Below are 18,160 nucleotides of genomic sequence, written 5' to 3'. Positions count from 1 at the left end.
CCCCCAAGCTTGATCCTTCTTCTTCTTGCTATCACCCTGAGTTGAGGGCTTTGTCTTCCTTTTTCTTTTCTCATGGGCCTATTCACCTTTCTGATTGATCTCCTCCTCCGTCCCTATAAACTGATCCACGAGCTTGAGGAACTCGGTCACAGTCTTGGGCTGATTAACAACCACATGCCACTTGAATTCCTTGTGCGTGATGCCCCTTTTGGCCGTAGTGAGCCAAACTGTGGGGTCCAGGTCGGGTATCTACAGACAAGCATCATTGAACCGCTTGACATAACTCCGGATGGACTCTCCCTCCCTTTGGACTATACCAAGGAGGCTCTCTTGGGTTCTAGGGCACCGCTTGCTGGTGACAAAATGAGAAATGAAGACTTGCACGAACTGCGCCCAGCTTCTTATTGATCCGAGCGCAAGGTTCCGGTTCCATGTGTGGGCCACCCCTTTGAAGGTGGTGGAAAAAGCCATGCACATGCAAGACTCACTGGCCCTCACCAAGTGCATCTAGGATTGGAAGGCGTCAACATGGTCATTCGGATCGAAGGATCCATCATACTTATCCAACGGGGGAACTTTAAAATCCTTGGGCATAGGAACAACAAGGAGTTCTGGAGATAGGGGGATGGAACTAAGAGAAGTGGAGTAGCTTTTACTTCACCCGAGCTTACCTCTTGCTTACCCTTGAGCTCGGGCAGGTCGTGAGTGGCAGCTCGGCGAGCTCAGCGATGCCTCCACTGCTTCTTTGCTAGCTCGGCGTTAGTACTGCTAGCCTCTATATTACCGAGCTCGATGGGCCCAAGGAGGGGCTTGGATTGTTGTTGGTAGCTGCGAACTGAGGGGCCTTGCCTCAAATCTACGGCCAGTACCTCGAACTGATTTTTGGTGAGCAGGAGCTCGAATTGCGAATGTTGAGGAGATGCGGGCATAACTAGCTGGGAGGCCCCCGACCTGACTGCAAGCTACGAGGCGGGGGTAGCTGGTCTCTCCTTCCTGCCGTGAGACGATGCCGAGGTCTCTCCCTGGCGAGAAGAACGTCTGTTCCGACGACGAGGCTTGGCCTGCTACGTGGGCGGATGCCGAGGAAGAAGCGTCTACTGGGCTTGAGGTAGTGGGAGAAACTGCTGTTGATACTGATACTAGGAAACTTGATGCAGCACTTGTTGCTGGCAGAGTTGAAACTGTTGGAACTGTTGCATTTGAGCTTGCATAGCTCGCATGCATTGCATCAGGTCCTCAAGCTGGTTTTGGCTGGCCACCGGAGGAACGATGGAGGGTTTAGTGAAGGTTGTTCCAATCATGGAAGGAAGTGGAAAGTTCATAGGTGTCCCTGTTTGAGGCACATTCAGGCTAGGAACTCCGTCCGCAAAGAGGGGGACGGTGAACTGTCCAATGCAGACAGTGGGAAGCTGGGGTTGTTCCTCAGAGGCGTTTTTATTTGCACCTCATCCGACATTGCTGGAGGAAGCCATGGATACTGAGTTCTGAGAGTTGCAGAGATTGGAGGAAGGCTTTTTGAAGCGGTTCCCACAGACGGCGCCAAATGATGTTGTGCGATCTAGACACTCCTAGCTGGCGGAGACCTGGCTCCTAGCTGGTGACGGATGGTACCTGAGACAAAGAGGAAAGTGAAGAATTCTCGGGGAGCTCGTAGGGCGGGAACACTCCGACGCTTAAGTTAGAACTCTGAGAGAACTGTAGAGAATGCAAAGAGAGAGCTAAGAGTGCAGATGGCGCAAGTTCAGTACCTTTGCTCCTTGGGGTCGGGGTCCTTTTATATTAGAGATCTGTCGAATCAAGCATAATCGCCTCTGCCAAGCCAGGCATAACTGCCTCTGTCACATCTGTTACTGCCAGAGCCGAGGTGGCGGATGCAAGCAGCCGTCGCAGGGTACGGACCTGCCAGGCGTGCCACATCTTGCAAAAATGGCAGGCACAACACTGCTTGATGAGGGACGTGGGCGCAACCTCCAGATTCGATAGGTACTGCTGTCAGGCAGATCTTTCTTGCAAGTTGCCAAGCTACTTTGCACCAAACTACCTTGGGCCGAGCTACCTTACACCGAGGTGCTCATGCTTGAGGCGAGCCTTAGGCAAGTGAGAAGGGATCAGCACCATTAACACTCTTGTCCATATCCGTAGATCGGGGTGTTCCCTTCTCAGGAAGGAAAAGTTTGAGGCTCACTGGGAGGAGCTCGGGACTCCTCGCTTGGAGGGAGCTCGGGGCACTCCTCCCCTAGAGGGAATTCGGGGTAAGCTGGATGTTACTTCCTGGTGAGTTGCCACATCCACCGAGTTGTTCGACCGGGCTTCGGTGAGTTTGTTACGCCGAGTTATAGCCAGACTGTCACGCTAAGTTGTCACTTATGCCAGGTTGTGTCCACGTGTCTCCGTGCTATGAGATCGGGCCAAATTACCCTCCATCGGTTTTAATTTTGATTGGTTTTAAATTGGATAAAGGTTTGGCCTCATGATCAGATTATTGGAAATTTGGTTTAAGTCCAATTTAAACTAATAAGAATATGGACCAATTTATTTTGGATTTGACCCAACCCAATAATTATAATGGACTATCCAAATCCGATTTAATAAGGTTTGGATCGGATTGGATCCAAATCAAAACTGGTTGATTGACACTCCTACGTGAATACCAGTGTCGGATACGCAGGCCATCCCTAAAACTGAGATCAGACAATGCAAATAGGTCCCGTTCACATGTGACACCATCTAAGAAGAGGAGAGAATGGCATTGGATGCAGACCCCTGCCTATCCATTCTCGAGTTCGAGAGGGGAGTTGTATTCCAGATCGGAGTTGGGCTGAGGCACTGAAACGAATTGCTTCTCATTTGGTGGGTTGTAGTATGATCAATCTTTGCTTCTTGATCAATCATGTCGAAGCCTTGTAGGTCATCAAGAAATTATGATAAATCTTCCACCAAAAGAAATAAAGAATGGAGATTATGGGCAGGACAGGATTGACGCGTAAGGTTGTGTAATAAGATGGCGCAACGAAAGAGGTAAAACAGTAGGAAAAAGCAGAACTTGACTTTGGAGGCAGGCTTGGTGGAGATATTTCCTCATAAAGCGGCAACATGGGATGGCTCAGTTGGTATGGTAACTGGTACACATTCCTGCAAACCACCGACTTTGTGTAGGGGGTTATTAGTGGTGAGTATTAATCACTAAATACCAAAATGGAAAGTGGCACTTTGTTGGACTATTCGAATTAGCTGAACGCCATGGCTATGTAATAGGCTGTGGGCCACATGAATGATTGACTTTGGGTGGAGGGCCTTGTGGAGACATTTTGCCTCATAAAATGCAGCACCTTGTTGGACTGGTTCAATTAGCTGAATGTAATGGCTGTGTAGCACCATCTTTGGAACCAATGATAGAGTTCCATGTGGCCATGCCAGTCATAAAATGTTTGAAGCCCAAAGTGAGAGATTGAATGGTCCTTATTCTCTTTCATTAGTTCTATCTCCTTCTTGTAATTTGCATTTATAAATATTCATCGAAGTTAAGAATCATAATTGGGTCACTAAAAGTGAATGGCCGCTGTCTGATGTGACTAAATTAATGGTTATGTGGCAGAAGATGAGAACAGTTCATATTGAATTCTGTTATTTACCTGAAAAATTGGGTCCAAAAGGTTGCTACTACCTTCATCCAAAACTTGGCAAGTCTGTTTCTACACAAATTTCATCCAAGAAGAGTTATTGTTTGGTCAGTGATGAGGGTGACACCTACAACCTAACAAATAGGACTGGTTTATTAGGAAAACTGGAAGGGCAGAAATTTGGTCCATAAAACAAATTGATGTGATTTCAGCTGGAATCTATGAAACAAATTGATCCATATCTGCGATGTCTCGTATGCTTTGCTCCTTGAACCCCAAGGTCTTGAATTAGAAAAAAAGGGAGGGAATTCAGGTGATGTTTCGCATCGATGCTGATTTTCACCAAACCGGTGCCACACCAGATCTACAAGAACATTTGAAGAATCAGTGTTTTTTTTCCTGTTTGGTTGACCAATTCTGCTGATTTCTGGGAAACCGGCAAAAAACTGATCCCTGAAATTCGCCTAAGCAGGGGATCACAACATTCGGTGATTCCTCGATTTTCAGGTGATTCTGAATTTTATTGAGTGAGGTGGCATGTCCTACATGACAGGGGGCGAGAAAATAATCCAGCAATTTAATGAAAATAATCACTTTTGAAAATTAATACCAAACAATCTCAAAAGCGATTTCTTAAAAAAAAAATCGGCTAATGTGTAGGAAATGATAATAAATAGCAAAAAAAAAAAATGATGAGTTTTGAAAAATCACTAATTTCAGTAATCACCAATTTTCAAAAAATAAGTGTGAAGAATATCTTCGATGCCAAACATCACCTTACTTCAAAGTTCAAACTTGATTTGTTGATGTCTCCCAGGAAATTGAGAATTTTGAAACTGCAAGCTTTCACTACAATTTTCTTTGAAATAAATGAACCATGCTGGAGTATGGAGGGGCAGGAATATATGAGTAATGAAGACCAAGAACCGACCCTCTCTCCATTTTCCTGAACTTCGAACAGAGACCACCGAACGAAGAACTAATGGCCGATCCATGCTTGCATTAAAAGCTAAATTTTAGGTCATTTTAAACTGAAACCAACTCAACAAAACCTTTTGCCAATTATATGTGTTTAACACAATAGAATCCTAAGTTTCAGGCCATTTAAATTATTAACAATACTTTAACTTTACTTTTGTACTTACAGAATAAAATTATTAACTAGAGTTGACGAAAATGAAATTCATCAATATATCATTACTGTTTTTATCCAAGTTTTAAAGTATTGATATATATCGGGTTGTATTGGCTGATATATATTGTATTGGGAGATTTTCGATACATCCCTACAAAGAGTGTTTGAAGATTTTGACTGGTTCAGGGATGGGCAAACTTTAAACCAGCCTCTCTGAATCAGATTTGAAAAAAAAAAAGTTAAAAAAAGAAAAGTATCAATACTGTTTGATACCGACATATTGAATGTATTGATATTTTGAACCTTGTTTCTACCTAAAATATTTTGAATCATCAATACAAATTGACGTATAACTGTTATCCGAGGCTGAGGCATATGTTAAAAATGTAAGTATAAAATTAATCATTGATACTTATATTTAAAACAACAATGATACCAAACAAACACAATTTTCATTTTTAACTTTATTGATATAAAGAAAAGGAATCAAATAGAAAAGAACTTTCCTAATGGGTTCAAATAGGAAGCTTCCCTACATGACTATCCACCAGATGTTGCGACCACCGATAGCTTGCAATCAAGTAGGGAACCTTCTGCTTGATCCTCCGGTACACATCAGCCCTTTACCCTCACTTCTCAATTGGAGTTTTCTACAAGTAAAATTGGTTGTTGGAATCCTCGTTGGGCCAATCAAGAGAAAATCTTCTAATGGCCTCGTGAGATTCATTCTCCCAAGTAATCGTTAACTAAAATTATGATTATTTAACAAAAAAAAAAGACTCGTAGATAAATCTTATAATTAAAGAGGAAAATATTATGGACCAGTGGTAGGGTAAAAGCAACTTTCTTCCATTCTCTCTTTTTCCCCTCCATCACTAAATTATAGCCCTGTCTTGGACGAAGGGTGTCTTGTTTCTATAAACTCACACTTGTTTCCTTTTTTATTTTTTTTAACTTTTTAAAGAAAGTGTATCCCATCGACATCGAGTGATGGTTTCTATTGGTACTTTAATGCCATTTAAATAATAAAACTAAGGTGCAGAACGGTATGCCATGATTTTGCCTTCTCTTCTAAGTTTTACCATAAGGAATTGATGAATTAGTTACATCATACCTTTGATTGGAATTTTTCAGTTTTTTGAAAAGCCTCAAAGCAATTTCATTCAACCAAAATCAGTTCACAAGGGAGCATTACTTTTAAAGAGTCATGTAGCAACTAACAAGGCTTGTCTTTGTGGGGGTGGGGATGGAAGTCCCTATCCTGCATCGGCCTTGATTATATATATTGAAAGTATTATTTATATTTAAAATTTTTCTTTATTTCAAATAATCTTATTTTTTAAAAATAATTTTAACTAAAAAATTTTAGGTATTCAAGTCCCAATGGAAAAACTGTCTCTGTTGAGGACCAGGGATGGAGGATAATTTTTATCCTTGACATGAATTAGGGTGGGGGGATTTTCCCAAATCCACCGGATTGCCATTCCTAAATGAAATATATCTGTCATCAAATGAAGCTTTATCCCTGCAATCCCAAATGAGAGGCTGGATACACCACGGAACGAGAGGATTACAATTCAAAAGGGCTTGAGTAGTTATTTTATTACCCCATTCCATTATAACATTAATTCTTAAAATGAATACTTAAAGCCAAGTTGATCTCTTCTAGAAAGCTAAAGCTTCTGTCTTCTGATTCTTAAGGAGATATACAAAATTTGTTATTAATAACTTTACAAATCCAAGCAGATGGCCCTGTTTGGGAAAGGTCTCTTTGCATCAAAGTGGGAATAGAAAACAACAAATTTTTTATATCCATCTGGTCAGACATTTTATATTGAATGCTTTGCATCTGCCTCTATCGAATCCAAATTGCATTTCTCCATCTAAGCAAGGGCTATCCTTTGCATTGGCCATTTATATGTATGTAGTTGCATAATGAAAAGGATGATTCAACTAATTGCGATTATTGTTGAGATGGGGCAGATTCCTACTCCTTTAAACACACATTTTTTTTAAGACATGGTACGAATATATATTCAATGCGCTCTCGTTTGCATGAAATGGTATTTTCATTCATGTTGACTTATATATGTCCGATTATTTATATATCCGTAAATCCAGCCGCTGGATGGAAGGATAAAGAAAGAAATTAACCTCCGAATGGCTGAACTGAATTCCTAGGGGTTTGTCTTTTACTAAATACAATTGTTATATAATCAAATATTTTTCTTTTTTTTTTTTTTGAAGAATATATAATTAAAAATTTAATAGTAGCAAAATCCGAACTCAGAGATGCTAAGCACCCTTTTTAAAAGACAAAGTGATAATCATTGTGGTAGGTCAGCCAATTCATTCATTTTTCCTGTTTGGGGTGTCAATCGAACTGGATTTGGTTCAATCCCATCCAGTTTAATGTGAGTCCATCATTATAAATGGATCATGTTTAATCCAATCTATTGAATATTTTGGATTAGTCCAATTCAATGTCTGAATTCAAACCTGATCCATTAACACTTATGTTTTTATCTTTTATCAATGGATCAGATATTATCTCAATCCAATCTAATCTAATATAAATTTATTATCCATAGACCAGGTCAAATCCAATCTAATTCAATATAAATTTATTATCCATAGACCAGGTCTAATCCAATCCTATAAATAGTTTGGACCATTAAGTCTGAATTGATCCAATTCAATCAATATTTTATTGGTCCATTCAATCCATAGACAGGTCCAATTTAAAATCGATCCATTGACACCCCTACTCGTGTTTAGCTTTGATGTATGTAGGTGACAAGTGGTTTGAACCTAATCACTTTTGAAAATCCATGTAGACTGTTACAGGTCGACTGTCATAGAGATATAGTGGTGGTGTAATACCTACCATATGGAATTTAGAAGGACCACAATATATAAAGATTTTCTGTTGTTTCCTGGTTAGTTAGAATGACATTATATATTGTGCTTTCTCTTCATTTTTTATTTATTACCAAAACTCCCCCCTTTCACTTTTCCTCATTTTTCTTAGGACTTATCATAAAAAAAATAATAACAATAAAGTTTGATGAATTAACAAAATCAGATATCTTAAAATGAACTTTTTGAACGAAATTGTCCTCTCGTAAACTACATGCCATTGTTCATCGTCTCCCTCCTTCGAATGCCACTGTTCATCGTCTCCTTTTCTCCGTCCGACTTCCACCATTTTCCCGATCAACATGAGTGGTGATGGAACCTGATGTGAGAATTGAGAGCGGGTGCATGATCTGCATTTCAATTACCCCATTGTTGCGAAGGGGCTGAAACGATGGACCGATGACAAATATATGTATTGAGGGTGGGATTGAAACGATGGAAGAGCGGACAACAGATCGATACAAGTTCTGGCGAGTGCTAACATAACCCATTTCTTTTTTGGCTTGGATTGAGGGTCACTGAGAGAAAACAGGACCCCGATATGGATCAGACATTCCATGTCAGAAAGCCTGTAAGATCCATGCACCCATGAGCCTGCCATCCCCAGCTTGTAAGCACCTGCCCTCATCAGATAGCTATCTTATCCAGTCAAGCAGGATTATCTGCTCATCTGGGTATGTGAGATCGATCGCTCGCCGACCAAAGGCCACTTAATTGCAAGATAACAATCCCAAAGCTGAAAACATCAGATTTTGCCGTCGCAATACTTCGTTTCTGGAAGCTCTCAGGCAGTAGATACCCAATTGTGCCACCGATCCTGGTTGTGTCAGACAACCGAAACTGGTGGCTTCTTATTGGATATGGACTTGCGTACTTGGGGGTGGTTGGACATTCAAGCACATGCTCCAGCCGCGACACCAAGCCAAAGTCCCCAGCAGGGCATTGAAGTGGGAGTCAAGCATCACGTTGCTTGTCTTCACATCCTGAGCCATTGTTAGTCCTCTCCCTGTTTCTCATGGGAATAATCAATGAACAGTGGTGATGAGCAGGAGTTGGGGACTTGGGGGTATTTTAGTTTAGAAAAAAAGCAAAAGCCTTGTTTATTTATTGTGGTTATATTTTTTGAAACATATCTGATTTTGTTAAATGGTTAAAATTGGTTATTTTTTTACAAAAAACCTTTTTTCTTAAATATACCTTTACTTTTCAAAACCTCCATAGAGGCAGAGATCATCCACTGGTCAAGTTCTGCCATTTCCTGCAAATTCTTGTGCAACCTCTCTATATGTAAATTTTCCATGAACTGAACCCCTATTTGTCATTAGGGGTGTTCACGGATCGGGTTGGGTCGGTTTGAGTCATTTTCTTCAATCGATCTGATTTAGTCGGTTTATTTATTGATTAAATCGAAATCAATTGACTTGATCTAGTCGATTTACTTATTGACTAAATCAAAACCAACTGACCCTGAAGCAAAACCGACCCAAACATGAAAGGTCGGTTTTTATATATATTTTAAACTAAAATATCTATTTATATTTAAATTCGTTTCTTTTTAGTTTTTATGCAAAATCAAAATATATATTTAAATTGATTAATTTTTTATGCAAAACTGATTTTTTTTGTCAATATATATTTAAATTTATACAAAACTGAATTAAATATTATACTATTGTATTATATTTGTATTAGTTTTAATTTTTAGTTTTTATCATAAATAACCAATTTTTTTTCAAAGTTCAAACAAAACACAGATAAAATAAGCAACATTTAATACATGAGGTAGGGACTAATTAATAATTACTTAAACATATTGAATTGGTTCGATTTGATATGAAAATGAAACCAAATCGAGTTGTCGGGTTATTTTCTCATACAAACTGAAATCAACCGGTGGTTTTGAAAAACCAAACAACTCAGGTTGAGCCGGACCGGTTTGATCAGTTTGACTTTTAACGTAAACACCCCAATTTGCCATAAACTCGGTCTTCATTTTCACTTTTGAAATAAAAAGCAGAACTTGAAGAATCTCCATGAACAGCTAGTGCCCATGTATATTGCTCCTATTTTATTTGAGTTTTGTCCTGTCATAGAGTCTCCGAATCTATTAGTGTTCCATAATAGGTTTTACTTTTATAGTAAATTAGAATATTAGGGTCTATTTAGTAGTGAGAATAGGGATGTAGAATCAGAATTGAAATGGGCCATTTCCATTCCAACTGTTTGATAGATGTGTGCAGGATTCTTTGTGCGCATGAGATCCGGAGTGTTACCATTGATTTGATCACTAACAATCACTTGATCGAATGTAAATATTAGATTAAAAAAATCAATGACAGTTGACAAGGGTCTCAGAGGTTTAAGAGATATGGAGAAGAGCCCGGGAGAGTTCTAAATAATTTTTTTTTTTTTTTGAGAAATGGGGGTTGCGGTGTAATTTTAAATTTCGGTGTGCCGACACTCATCCTGCCGTATGTCCTACGTCATCGCCACCTTGTCGTTTATTCGGAAGATTCTTGAGGCAAACTCAGAATCCTGATCCATTCATGGTCCAGATTCATCATCATCAGTCTAAATTCAAAGAAATTTCTTGTTAAAATACTTGATAAAGTAGCTTTGTTTCCTTGGACATAATGGGAGGGAGAAATCCAAAACACATGTACATGTTAGTTAATTTTCTTAACCTTGATTAACGAGGGGCGAGGGCCCACCAAGTAGTAATTGCCATTTGCCAACAAAAAATTTGAGATTTACGACTGACACATATGACTTTTGAAATAAAATGATATTTATTATCTAATTAGGCAATAGTGAATGATTAATTTGGATTAACTAAAAAATGGGGCGGACAAATATAAATACGGCTGTGCTCTTCCGTTTCGTTTGCCTTCCATTTCCATACGATAGTCGAGACTCGAAAGTCGTCGATAGACAGTGCATCTCTCGCTTTGGGCTTGAGAGCTGAGAGAGCCAGCGGGAGACAGGAGTGACCTTCCAACACTCGTTAATGGCGACCAAAGTGTATATTGTGTAAGCTTTACTCTCTTTCACCGTCTTTTCTTAATTTCTCTTATGCATTCATTTCGACATTTTGGCTACTTCATATGAATCAGCTTCTTTCCTTTAAGAAATTATCTTCGATCCCTCTTTGCTTTTGACTTCTTCTCTATTTTCTTACGTTTTTTGGATCCCTTGATTATTGATGATCTTCTTCCTTTTCTTTTTTAAATGATATTTTGTTCTATGTTTACTCTCTCTTTGCTCTACTCTTCTTTGCTTCGATGGTTAAGGAATTCGGATCTGTACAACTTTCCTTCTCTTTTTCTTGATTATTTGTTATTGGGCCTTCGCTTCTCAGCTAGCTGAGCTTTAAAATGTTGAAAATTTTCCATTTTCTCTTTTTTATTTTAATGCCGATGTTTTTGGAGTTACCGAAATCAAAAGAAATATTCGGAAGAAAATCGAATTTCATCAACTTTGGGGTTTTAATTTTGCACTTGGATTCTAGCTCCTCAGCTTGTTTGGTATTTTGTTTTCCGTCGCTCTCTTTAGCTTAAACTACTGGTCAAACTTCTTTTTTTCTCGACAAACTCTTGAATTACTTCAATCCAGTTAAATTGATGTCTACAATTGAAACTTTGATTGATGGATATGTGAAATATGATATTACTTAACAAACCATGCTTCTGGTGATTTGTTTACGCTTTGTTGTAAATTTTCCCGGTCTTGTCGTTGTTGTTGTGATCATGACAAAAGAAAGATAGATTAGGACGAAGAGGAAAGAAAAAAAGTTACATGTACGAGAACCTTCATCCATCCTTCTTGTAGGACTCAGAGTCGTGTTTGATGCTTTTCCTTCATGGTCTTAATCCAAGTGGTTGGTTTGAGGATGTTTGTTTGTTTCTAGAAAGATCCCTTTCTATCCTTGTCAAAATTCTCTTTAGTGGCAGCCTTCTAAATCTAATTTGGATAGTGCTATTACTCCGATATTGATTTATAAAACCTCTTATCTTACTTTGCTTAATGTTTATTTGGATAGTTATCTTCTATTTAATTTGACAAATATTCTTTATGAAAAAAATGCAAGTTAAAAGAGACTCTTGGGAAAATGTACTGTTGAATTGTTCTAAACCAAACAGAACCTCCAAAAAGTAGAACTTGGTAATAACACCCAAATCTGTTGTCCTTTTGTTGATCTGAAGTTTGGTCCTTTGGCTGAAATTTCCAGTACTGTAGAATTGTTCTTACAGCTTTTAAATTTTGTTGAAACACTTCTTTCTTATTTTCTTTATTTTTGAATCCTATCTCAAATGGAGACCAAAGTATGGAAACCTGAAAGTATGTAGTGGAAGGCTTTGCTGTAAAGGTCTCTACCTGAATTAGTTCTTTTATGTCTTATCAGTTGTCATGATTTTTTATTATAAGTTCTTGTTGGCCTCTTGTCCATGCATGACTTATTGGGGTCATGGCACCAATCTTGATGTTTTTTGGTTGCCAACTCCATGAATTCAGAGGTAGACTGTCCATTTCTCTTTGATATTTTTTTAAGCCCCAAACTTTAATCCAGGTGGAGGGGCGACCACCTCAAGTTTTATTAACCATTATCAAACGGAAAATTAGGATAAACAGGGGAGGACATAGCCCGCCTTGCCCCATGCCCTGTACAAAAAGCACTCAACATCACCCTTTCAAACCCACCCAAATAAGAATAAAAGATACAATCAGGATTATCCAATCCTCAAAACGGGAAGACTAACATAATCCTCATGCAAAATCCTTCTAAGCTCTTCTGGGATATGAAGAACAGAATTAAAAAATGCATTGCACTTCAAATTCACTTCTCTTTGATATCTTGCTTACTATCTAGATTGTGGATTTTGGTATACGATATATGCACGTTAATTCTTTTTTGTATTTTTTAGCTTTTACTCCTTTACCTTGAAACTTTGTTTTGTCTCCATCAAATCATTGTTATTAGGATAATGTACTTTTCCCCTATTTTATGATGTAGAAACAAATTTTTCTTGTTCCTATTGCCAGTTCTGGTAATTTGTCTATTAGGATAATGTACTATTATGGAAAATTTGTCTATGATCAAATACCAAAATGATCCTGCAGGTATTATTCCATGTATGGACATGTTGAGAAGCTAGCAGAAGAGATAAAGAAAGGTGCTGCATCTGTAGAGGGTGTTGAAGCAAAATTGTGGCAGGTGTGTTGCTATCTCTCTGATCTCTCTCTTCTATAGTTGAATAGTTGTAATAAATTGAATAACGGGTTGGTGTGATACATAATTCGATGAAGACGCCTATAGATCTGAAAGCATCTTCATATTTAAAGATTAACTCATATTTAAAGAGATAAAGAAAGACGCCAAAGGAAGATGTAGGTGCCCTCTTATTGATGCATTGGCAAGAGTGCAGTAAAAATGCAACAACTTCTTGGTTTCAACTCTTCTAATGTAGTTTGTCCACCAAAAATAAAATTTATGGGATACAAATTGCTGGAAGTAGGGATGTAATCAGTCAGATTTGGAATAGAGACGGCTAAATTTGAGTCTAATCCAATTATCAAAAGCGTAAATCCAAATCTATCATATTTAGGGGGTGTTGGATAAAATGCAGATTCTATCGGATGTTTTGACTTTTCGGATTTAATCCAAGTCTACTTCAATTTTAAAATAAATAAAATAACTTAAAACTATAACAAAATAACACATGTTGGCTCATACATATAAAACAAATTTATATGAATATAAAATACTGACTTTATTAATTGGATTAGATCTTCAGTCAGGTATTCAGGATTTCAGAGTCCATTGACAACTCTATCCAGAAAAAGAAGAAAGAAGATGCAATAATTGGTAGGGAAAGTGTGGTTGCAGAATTGGTTTTGAATGTTCTTTCTAGTTCCAAAGCTTCTAGCCTATGAGTTACCTATCTAGTAATACCTTTGAACGAAAAAGGCATTTAGAAATGTTCTGTCATATGATTCAGTATTTTTGCAAAGTATTCTGGAAAGAAGATGTAGCTAAAATCAGATGTTAATGGAAACATTTTTTGATTTCTTCTATTCTCACTCTGGAGTTATTTTCACATTCCTAACGAAAAAATATTATCTTTCACTTGTCAAAACCAGGGAAATAGAAAATTGTTCACAGGATTAACAGAAGCTAATTTAACTTGGAAATGCTAAGGCTATAAGACGTGGATGCAATGCATTCCTCCATGAATGCTTCACTGAAGTGCTCCTTATTTTTTTAATGTAGGATTTGCTAATTTATTCCTTTGATGGGAGTATCTCCTGCACTGCAGTGCAGTAATCTTCCAGTGCTACAAGGAAACTGCCAGATTTATTTATGGTTACTACTGTTGCAATAGTTGCTTTATAAACTTGTTACTGAGATTGCAGCTTGTGTAATGGTCTTTAATGGTTACATGGAACAGGTTCCTGAGACACTTTCAGAGGAGGTGCTGGGGAAGATGAGTGCTCCTCCAAAGAGTGATGTTCCAATTATAACACCAGCTGAGCTTGCTGAGGCTGATGGACTTATTTTTGGATTCCCAACTAGATTTGGAATGATGGCTGCTCAATTTAAAGCATTTCTGGATGCAACTGGAGGTCTCTGGAGAACACAAAAATTGGCAGGCAAGCCTGCGGGAATCTTTTACAGCACTGGATCTCAAGGTGGTGGACAAGAGACTACTGCGTAAGTTCCTTAGTGTATGCATAAAAAATCCTTGTTAAATGGAAGATTACTTTTTCAATTGAATTAAAAAACATGTTTCTCTAATAATTTTGGATATTTTACAGGTTAACAGCCATCACTCAGCTGGTTCATCATGGGATGATCTTTGTTCCGATTGGATACACATTTGGTGCTGGCATGTTTGAGTTGGAGAAGGTGAAAGGTGGTAGCCCATATGGTGCAGGAACTTATGCTGGGGACGGCTCTAGACAGCCATCTGAACTTGAACTCGAGCAAGCCTTCCACCAAGGAAAGTATATTGCTGGCATTGCAAAGAAGCTCAAAAAAGGAGCTGCTTGATTTCTGTATACCCAAAACAACTACTGTTTGGACTTCTATACTTGCAATTATTTTTTAAGCATAATTTTAATTTCTAGTTGCCTGTGATCATATAAATAATGAGGGCTTTTATTTGATGCATTTCTTAGTCATGATATTTGTATGTGTTTGTTCAGTACAAGTGATTCCTGTTAACGATAAAGTATGCTAAATCTATTGATTTAGTCTTTACTTTCTCGATTCTTCAAGTCTGTTTTGCAAAGTTTGTAATTTAATAGCTAGCTTGTGAACCAGCAGAATTAATACATTAATTTTACCAGTTACGAGCTAGCTTTCAAGTTCAGAGATTTGTCAAACCAAGTTGTATCCTCAGTACTTTAAACAAAATGTGATTACTTCGGTGCATCGACTGCAATTTTGTTGATAAAAGTTGTGTTGTACTTTCATTTTATCTGTACCTTTTATTTCATCACCATATTTTCATCCAGCATGAATGCTTGTTGCTAGTTATGTTGGACAATTTGAGTCCATTATTCCACTACAAATGTATATTAATAAACATGACAACTTTTACAAAAGAGAAAGATAATCCCATTGAGGATTCCAAGTAATGAAAATATGAAGTTCAGGATTATCCTTACACCTGACGTTCAGTATTTTATTTTTTCTTTGGGCTGGGTTGAGTGATCAGGGAGAGGTAGAGGTTATTGTTCAATGGATTTGGGACAATGTGGGTTATATACTCTAAATGTTTTTGACAATGGTTAAATAAAATTTTAAGGTTGCTGTCCCTCCACCAGGAAGGTTATTAAAGAAAGAAAAAGAAAGAAAAGAAAGATGAATGCCCTCTTCCCCTGGTAAACGGCAACATCTGGTAGCTAATCTTGTCAATGGACTAGAGCATCCTGACTATACCAGATTCATCCATATATTTAGTTGTGAGATTTGAAGGGAATTACGTTTCATTTGGATTAGTTTTTGCTTTCGAGCTGTTGACTGTGGAAAATAAAATTGAACCAACAAGAATTGCTTGTAAAAAGTGAAAATCTAAAGCCAAAATACTTTTAAGACCGGAAGCACAAAGCCTAAAATTGAGGATTTGTGAAGCTAATCCAAATGCAACCTTGCGTGTATCACTGGCATTTTGTCAACCGCTGGAGATTAGCCCCTTTTTAATTCATGATTTTGGATTGTTCATAAGTAATGGGATTATTAACCTACTCAACTGCAACCTAAAGTCAGGTATGAGCATGACTATTAACCTAATCTGTACAGCTGTACTGCCTAAAGGACATGCTGGGCTACTTAATTCGTTTGGCAGGACATGGAAAAAGAAGGCCAAGAGAAGGTTCCTCTGCATTCAATTTCAAGGTAATTTGCAGGAAAAGATCCATCTCAAGGACAGTATTCCTTCCCAACGAATTAATAATTCCACTACTTTCCCTTCCTGAAAGGAATCATCCCTCCTTAATGAAATCTTTAGGTAATATTTGAATTTGAATTTGGTTAAAAAATTAGATATCCAACGGATATTGAAAATTAATATAATTTGAATTCAACCAATTAATTATTTTAGGTAGTTAATAAATATATAAAATAAGTATTTTATTTATATAAAGTATATAAATGATATAAAACATTTAAATTTGTATATATTATATATAAGAATTAAATAATTGGTCATGTTTTGATATTTATCTAATCGAATCAAGTTATATCTGAATTCGACTGATTATGATATTTGAATTATCCAAATTCGATTTGATAATTTAAATTCAAATTCTGTGGGTTATGCGTGTTATAATTGGATCCAACTCTTGCCAACCCTTGCCAACATTCTGTGGGTTATGCGTGTTATAATTTATAAATAATCAGAATATTAGTGATGGAAAAATTTTAAAAGAGAACAAAGAAGTTCGTTTCAAATACCTAATCTATGTTCTATGATGATTACGTTGCAGAGCTAATAATCAATTTTGGAATTTGCAATGGCAGAGATATATTGTAGATTAGGCATTTAGTCCTCATCAGTAACTATTTCATTTTTTCCTTGTGATCTTAATTAAATGATGCTAAGCCTATAGTGATGACCATGACTTAGCTTGGACCTTTCAGTTGTATCCACTACCAAGCATTAAAACATGCCTTGTTTGTTGTTGTACCAGAAAAAGATGAATCCCAGAGCTTGTTTGGATGGTTTAGAGGCAGACTAGTGACTACTGGCTAAGAAAGGCGGTTCTCAATCACAGGACTGGCTTAGCATTTTGTGTTGGAAGCAATGGGCCTCTGAATCACTAGCGACATGGGCTTGGACTATGATATTTTCATGGGCCTCCGAATCACAACGAGATGAAACATAAATATAAATACATGGTTTTCTTTTTCTTTTTTGTTTTCTGTTTCTACCTTCTACTGGAAGATGAGATACAACTGCATCACATGGATCAAGGTGTTCAGTTTTGTCCCTTTGTTGTTTACATGTGTTTCATTAACCTGTTTATTTTAGTGCTCTTGTGCTTTACATATCTATGAATGCTGCAGCCCATAGCTGTTATATTCGTCTGGTTAGATGGTAAGGAGCAAAAGTTGTCAAGTTAGTAAATGTAAATCCAATTGGATGCTGCCAGAATTACTAACACAGAAAGATACAAGTTGAAGATATACAACACATTAATTAATAGAGAAGGCCATAATTTATAGTACATGCATCTTTCTGGTGGAATCTACATCAAACCAGTGGGAACGGTTAGTCTTCGAGTATCATATATATACAGTTCACTTTCTCTACCATGATGGGAAATTGATGGGATCTCTTTCCCAAACATTTTCTTGACCTTCTTGCTTTCCTGGATGTCCAGGCTAAGCAACAAGATTGTTCTTTGGCATCTGCTGTTTTGGAATATTCAGTTGCATGCCATCCATTTGTTTAAACAACTAAGAGAATTTTGATATATCGAAGGCCGAAGTCATCTTAAATTAATAATTGGAGAGCATCTATTTATATAAATATATATAAGCATATCGGTACCTGGACAAAAAATGTAAGCCCTTTTGCATCAAAAGATAAGATCTATATATTGTTCTATGTGACTGCGAATTTTCTACAGAGACAGCAACAAAGGTCTCATTCTCATATATAGGAATTTCCGATTTCCTTTTGTAGAGAATACTTCCCTTTATCCAAATATTTAATTTGCCAAAATACCCTCATGATTGATCGTGTCTTTCTTCAGGGATTCCTTTCGGACCTTATCTTAGTTGTTATGTCCTTTATGTGTTCACATGAGCGAGAAACCCCTAGTTTGTGACAAAACATGATTTCCCGAAAAATTAATATAATATGAAGCTGACATCTGCTGCCCACAAAGTCACTACCCACATTACAGCCACACGTTAGGAACATAGATTGGCTTAATTGCGAATAAAGTTGTGGACTGTGGGTAATAGATTCAGACTCTA

General features: G+C 37.6%; 1 protein-coding gene and 1 long non-coding RNA gene across 2 annotated transcripts; both read left to right on the top strand.

Annotated features, from left to right (window-relative positions):
• Positions 1-10,494: 10,494 nt before the first annotated feature.
• Positions 10,495-15,130, top strand: LOC148875615 (putative NAD(P)H dehydrogenase (quinone) FQR1-like 1). Its single transcript, XM_088964944.1, has 4 exons — positions 10,495-10,704; positions 12,793-12,886; positions 14,121-14,383; positions 14,488-15,130. The coding sequence occupies exons 1-4, from the start codon at positions 10,682-10,684 to the stop codon at positions 14,720-14,722; spliced, it is 615 nt and encodes a 204-aa protein (XP_088821070.1). The 5' UTR covers positions 10,495-10,681; the 3' UTR covers positions 14,723-15,130.
• An 844-nt stretch (positions 15,131-15,974) lies between these two features.
• Positions 15,975-17,309, top strand: LOC148875614 (uncharacterized). The gene is made up of 2 exons (XR_016105106.1): positions 15,975-16,072; positions 16,867-17,309. It is a non-coding gene; the product is annotated as an uncharacterized LOC148875614 (long non-coding RNA).
• Positions 17,310-18,160: the final 851 nt, after the last annotated feature.

The sequence above is a fragment of the Nelumbo lutea genome, chromosome 1 (assembly GCF_056320005.1).
Source record: "Nelumbo lutea isolate HS-2025 chromosome 1, American lotus-T2T, whole genome shotgun sequence".
Lineage (NCBI taxonomy): Eukaryota > Viridiplantae > Streptophyta > Magnoliopsida > Proteales > Nelumbonaceae > Nelumbo > Nelumbo lutea.
Note: the sequence above shows the minus strand (reverse complement) of the source record. Positions and strands in the feature narration are given on the sequence as shown.

Excerpts from the sequence above, each read along its gene's own strand:
- LOC148875615 (XM_088964944.1), top strand. The coding sequence starts at position 10,682 with ATGGCGACCAAAGTGTATATTGT. Across the intron at positions 12,887-14,120 it reads TTGAAGCAAAATTGTGGCAG|GTTCCTGAGACACTTTCAGA; the intron begins GTGTGTTGCTAT and ends TACATGGAACAG. Across the intron at positions 14,384-14,487 it reads GGTGGACAAGAGACTACTGC|GTTAACAGCCATCACTCAGC; the intron begins GTAAGTTCCTTA and ends GATATTTTACAG.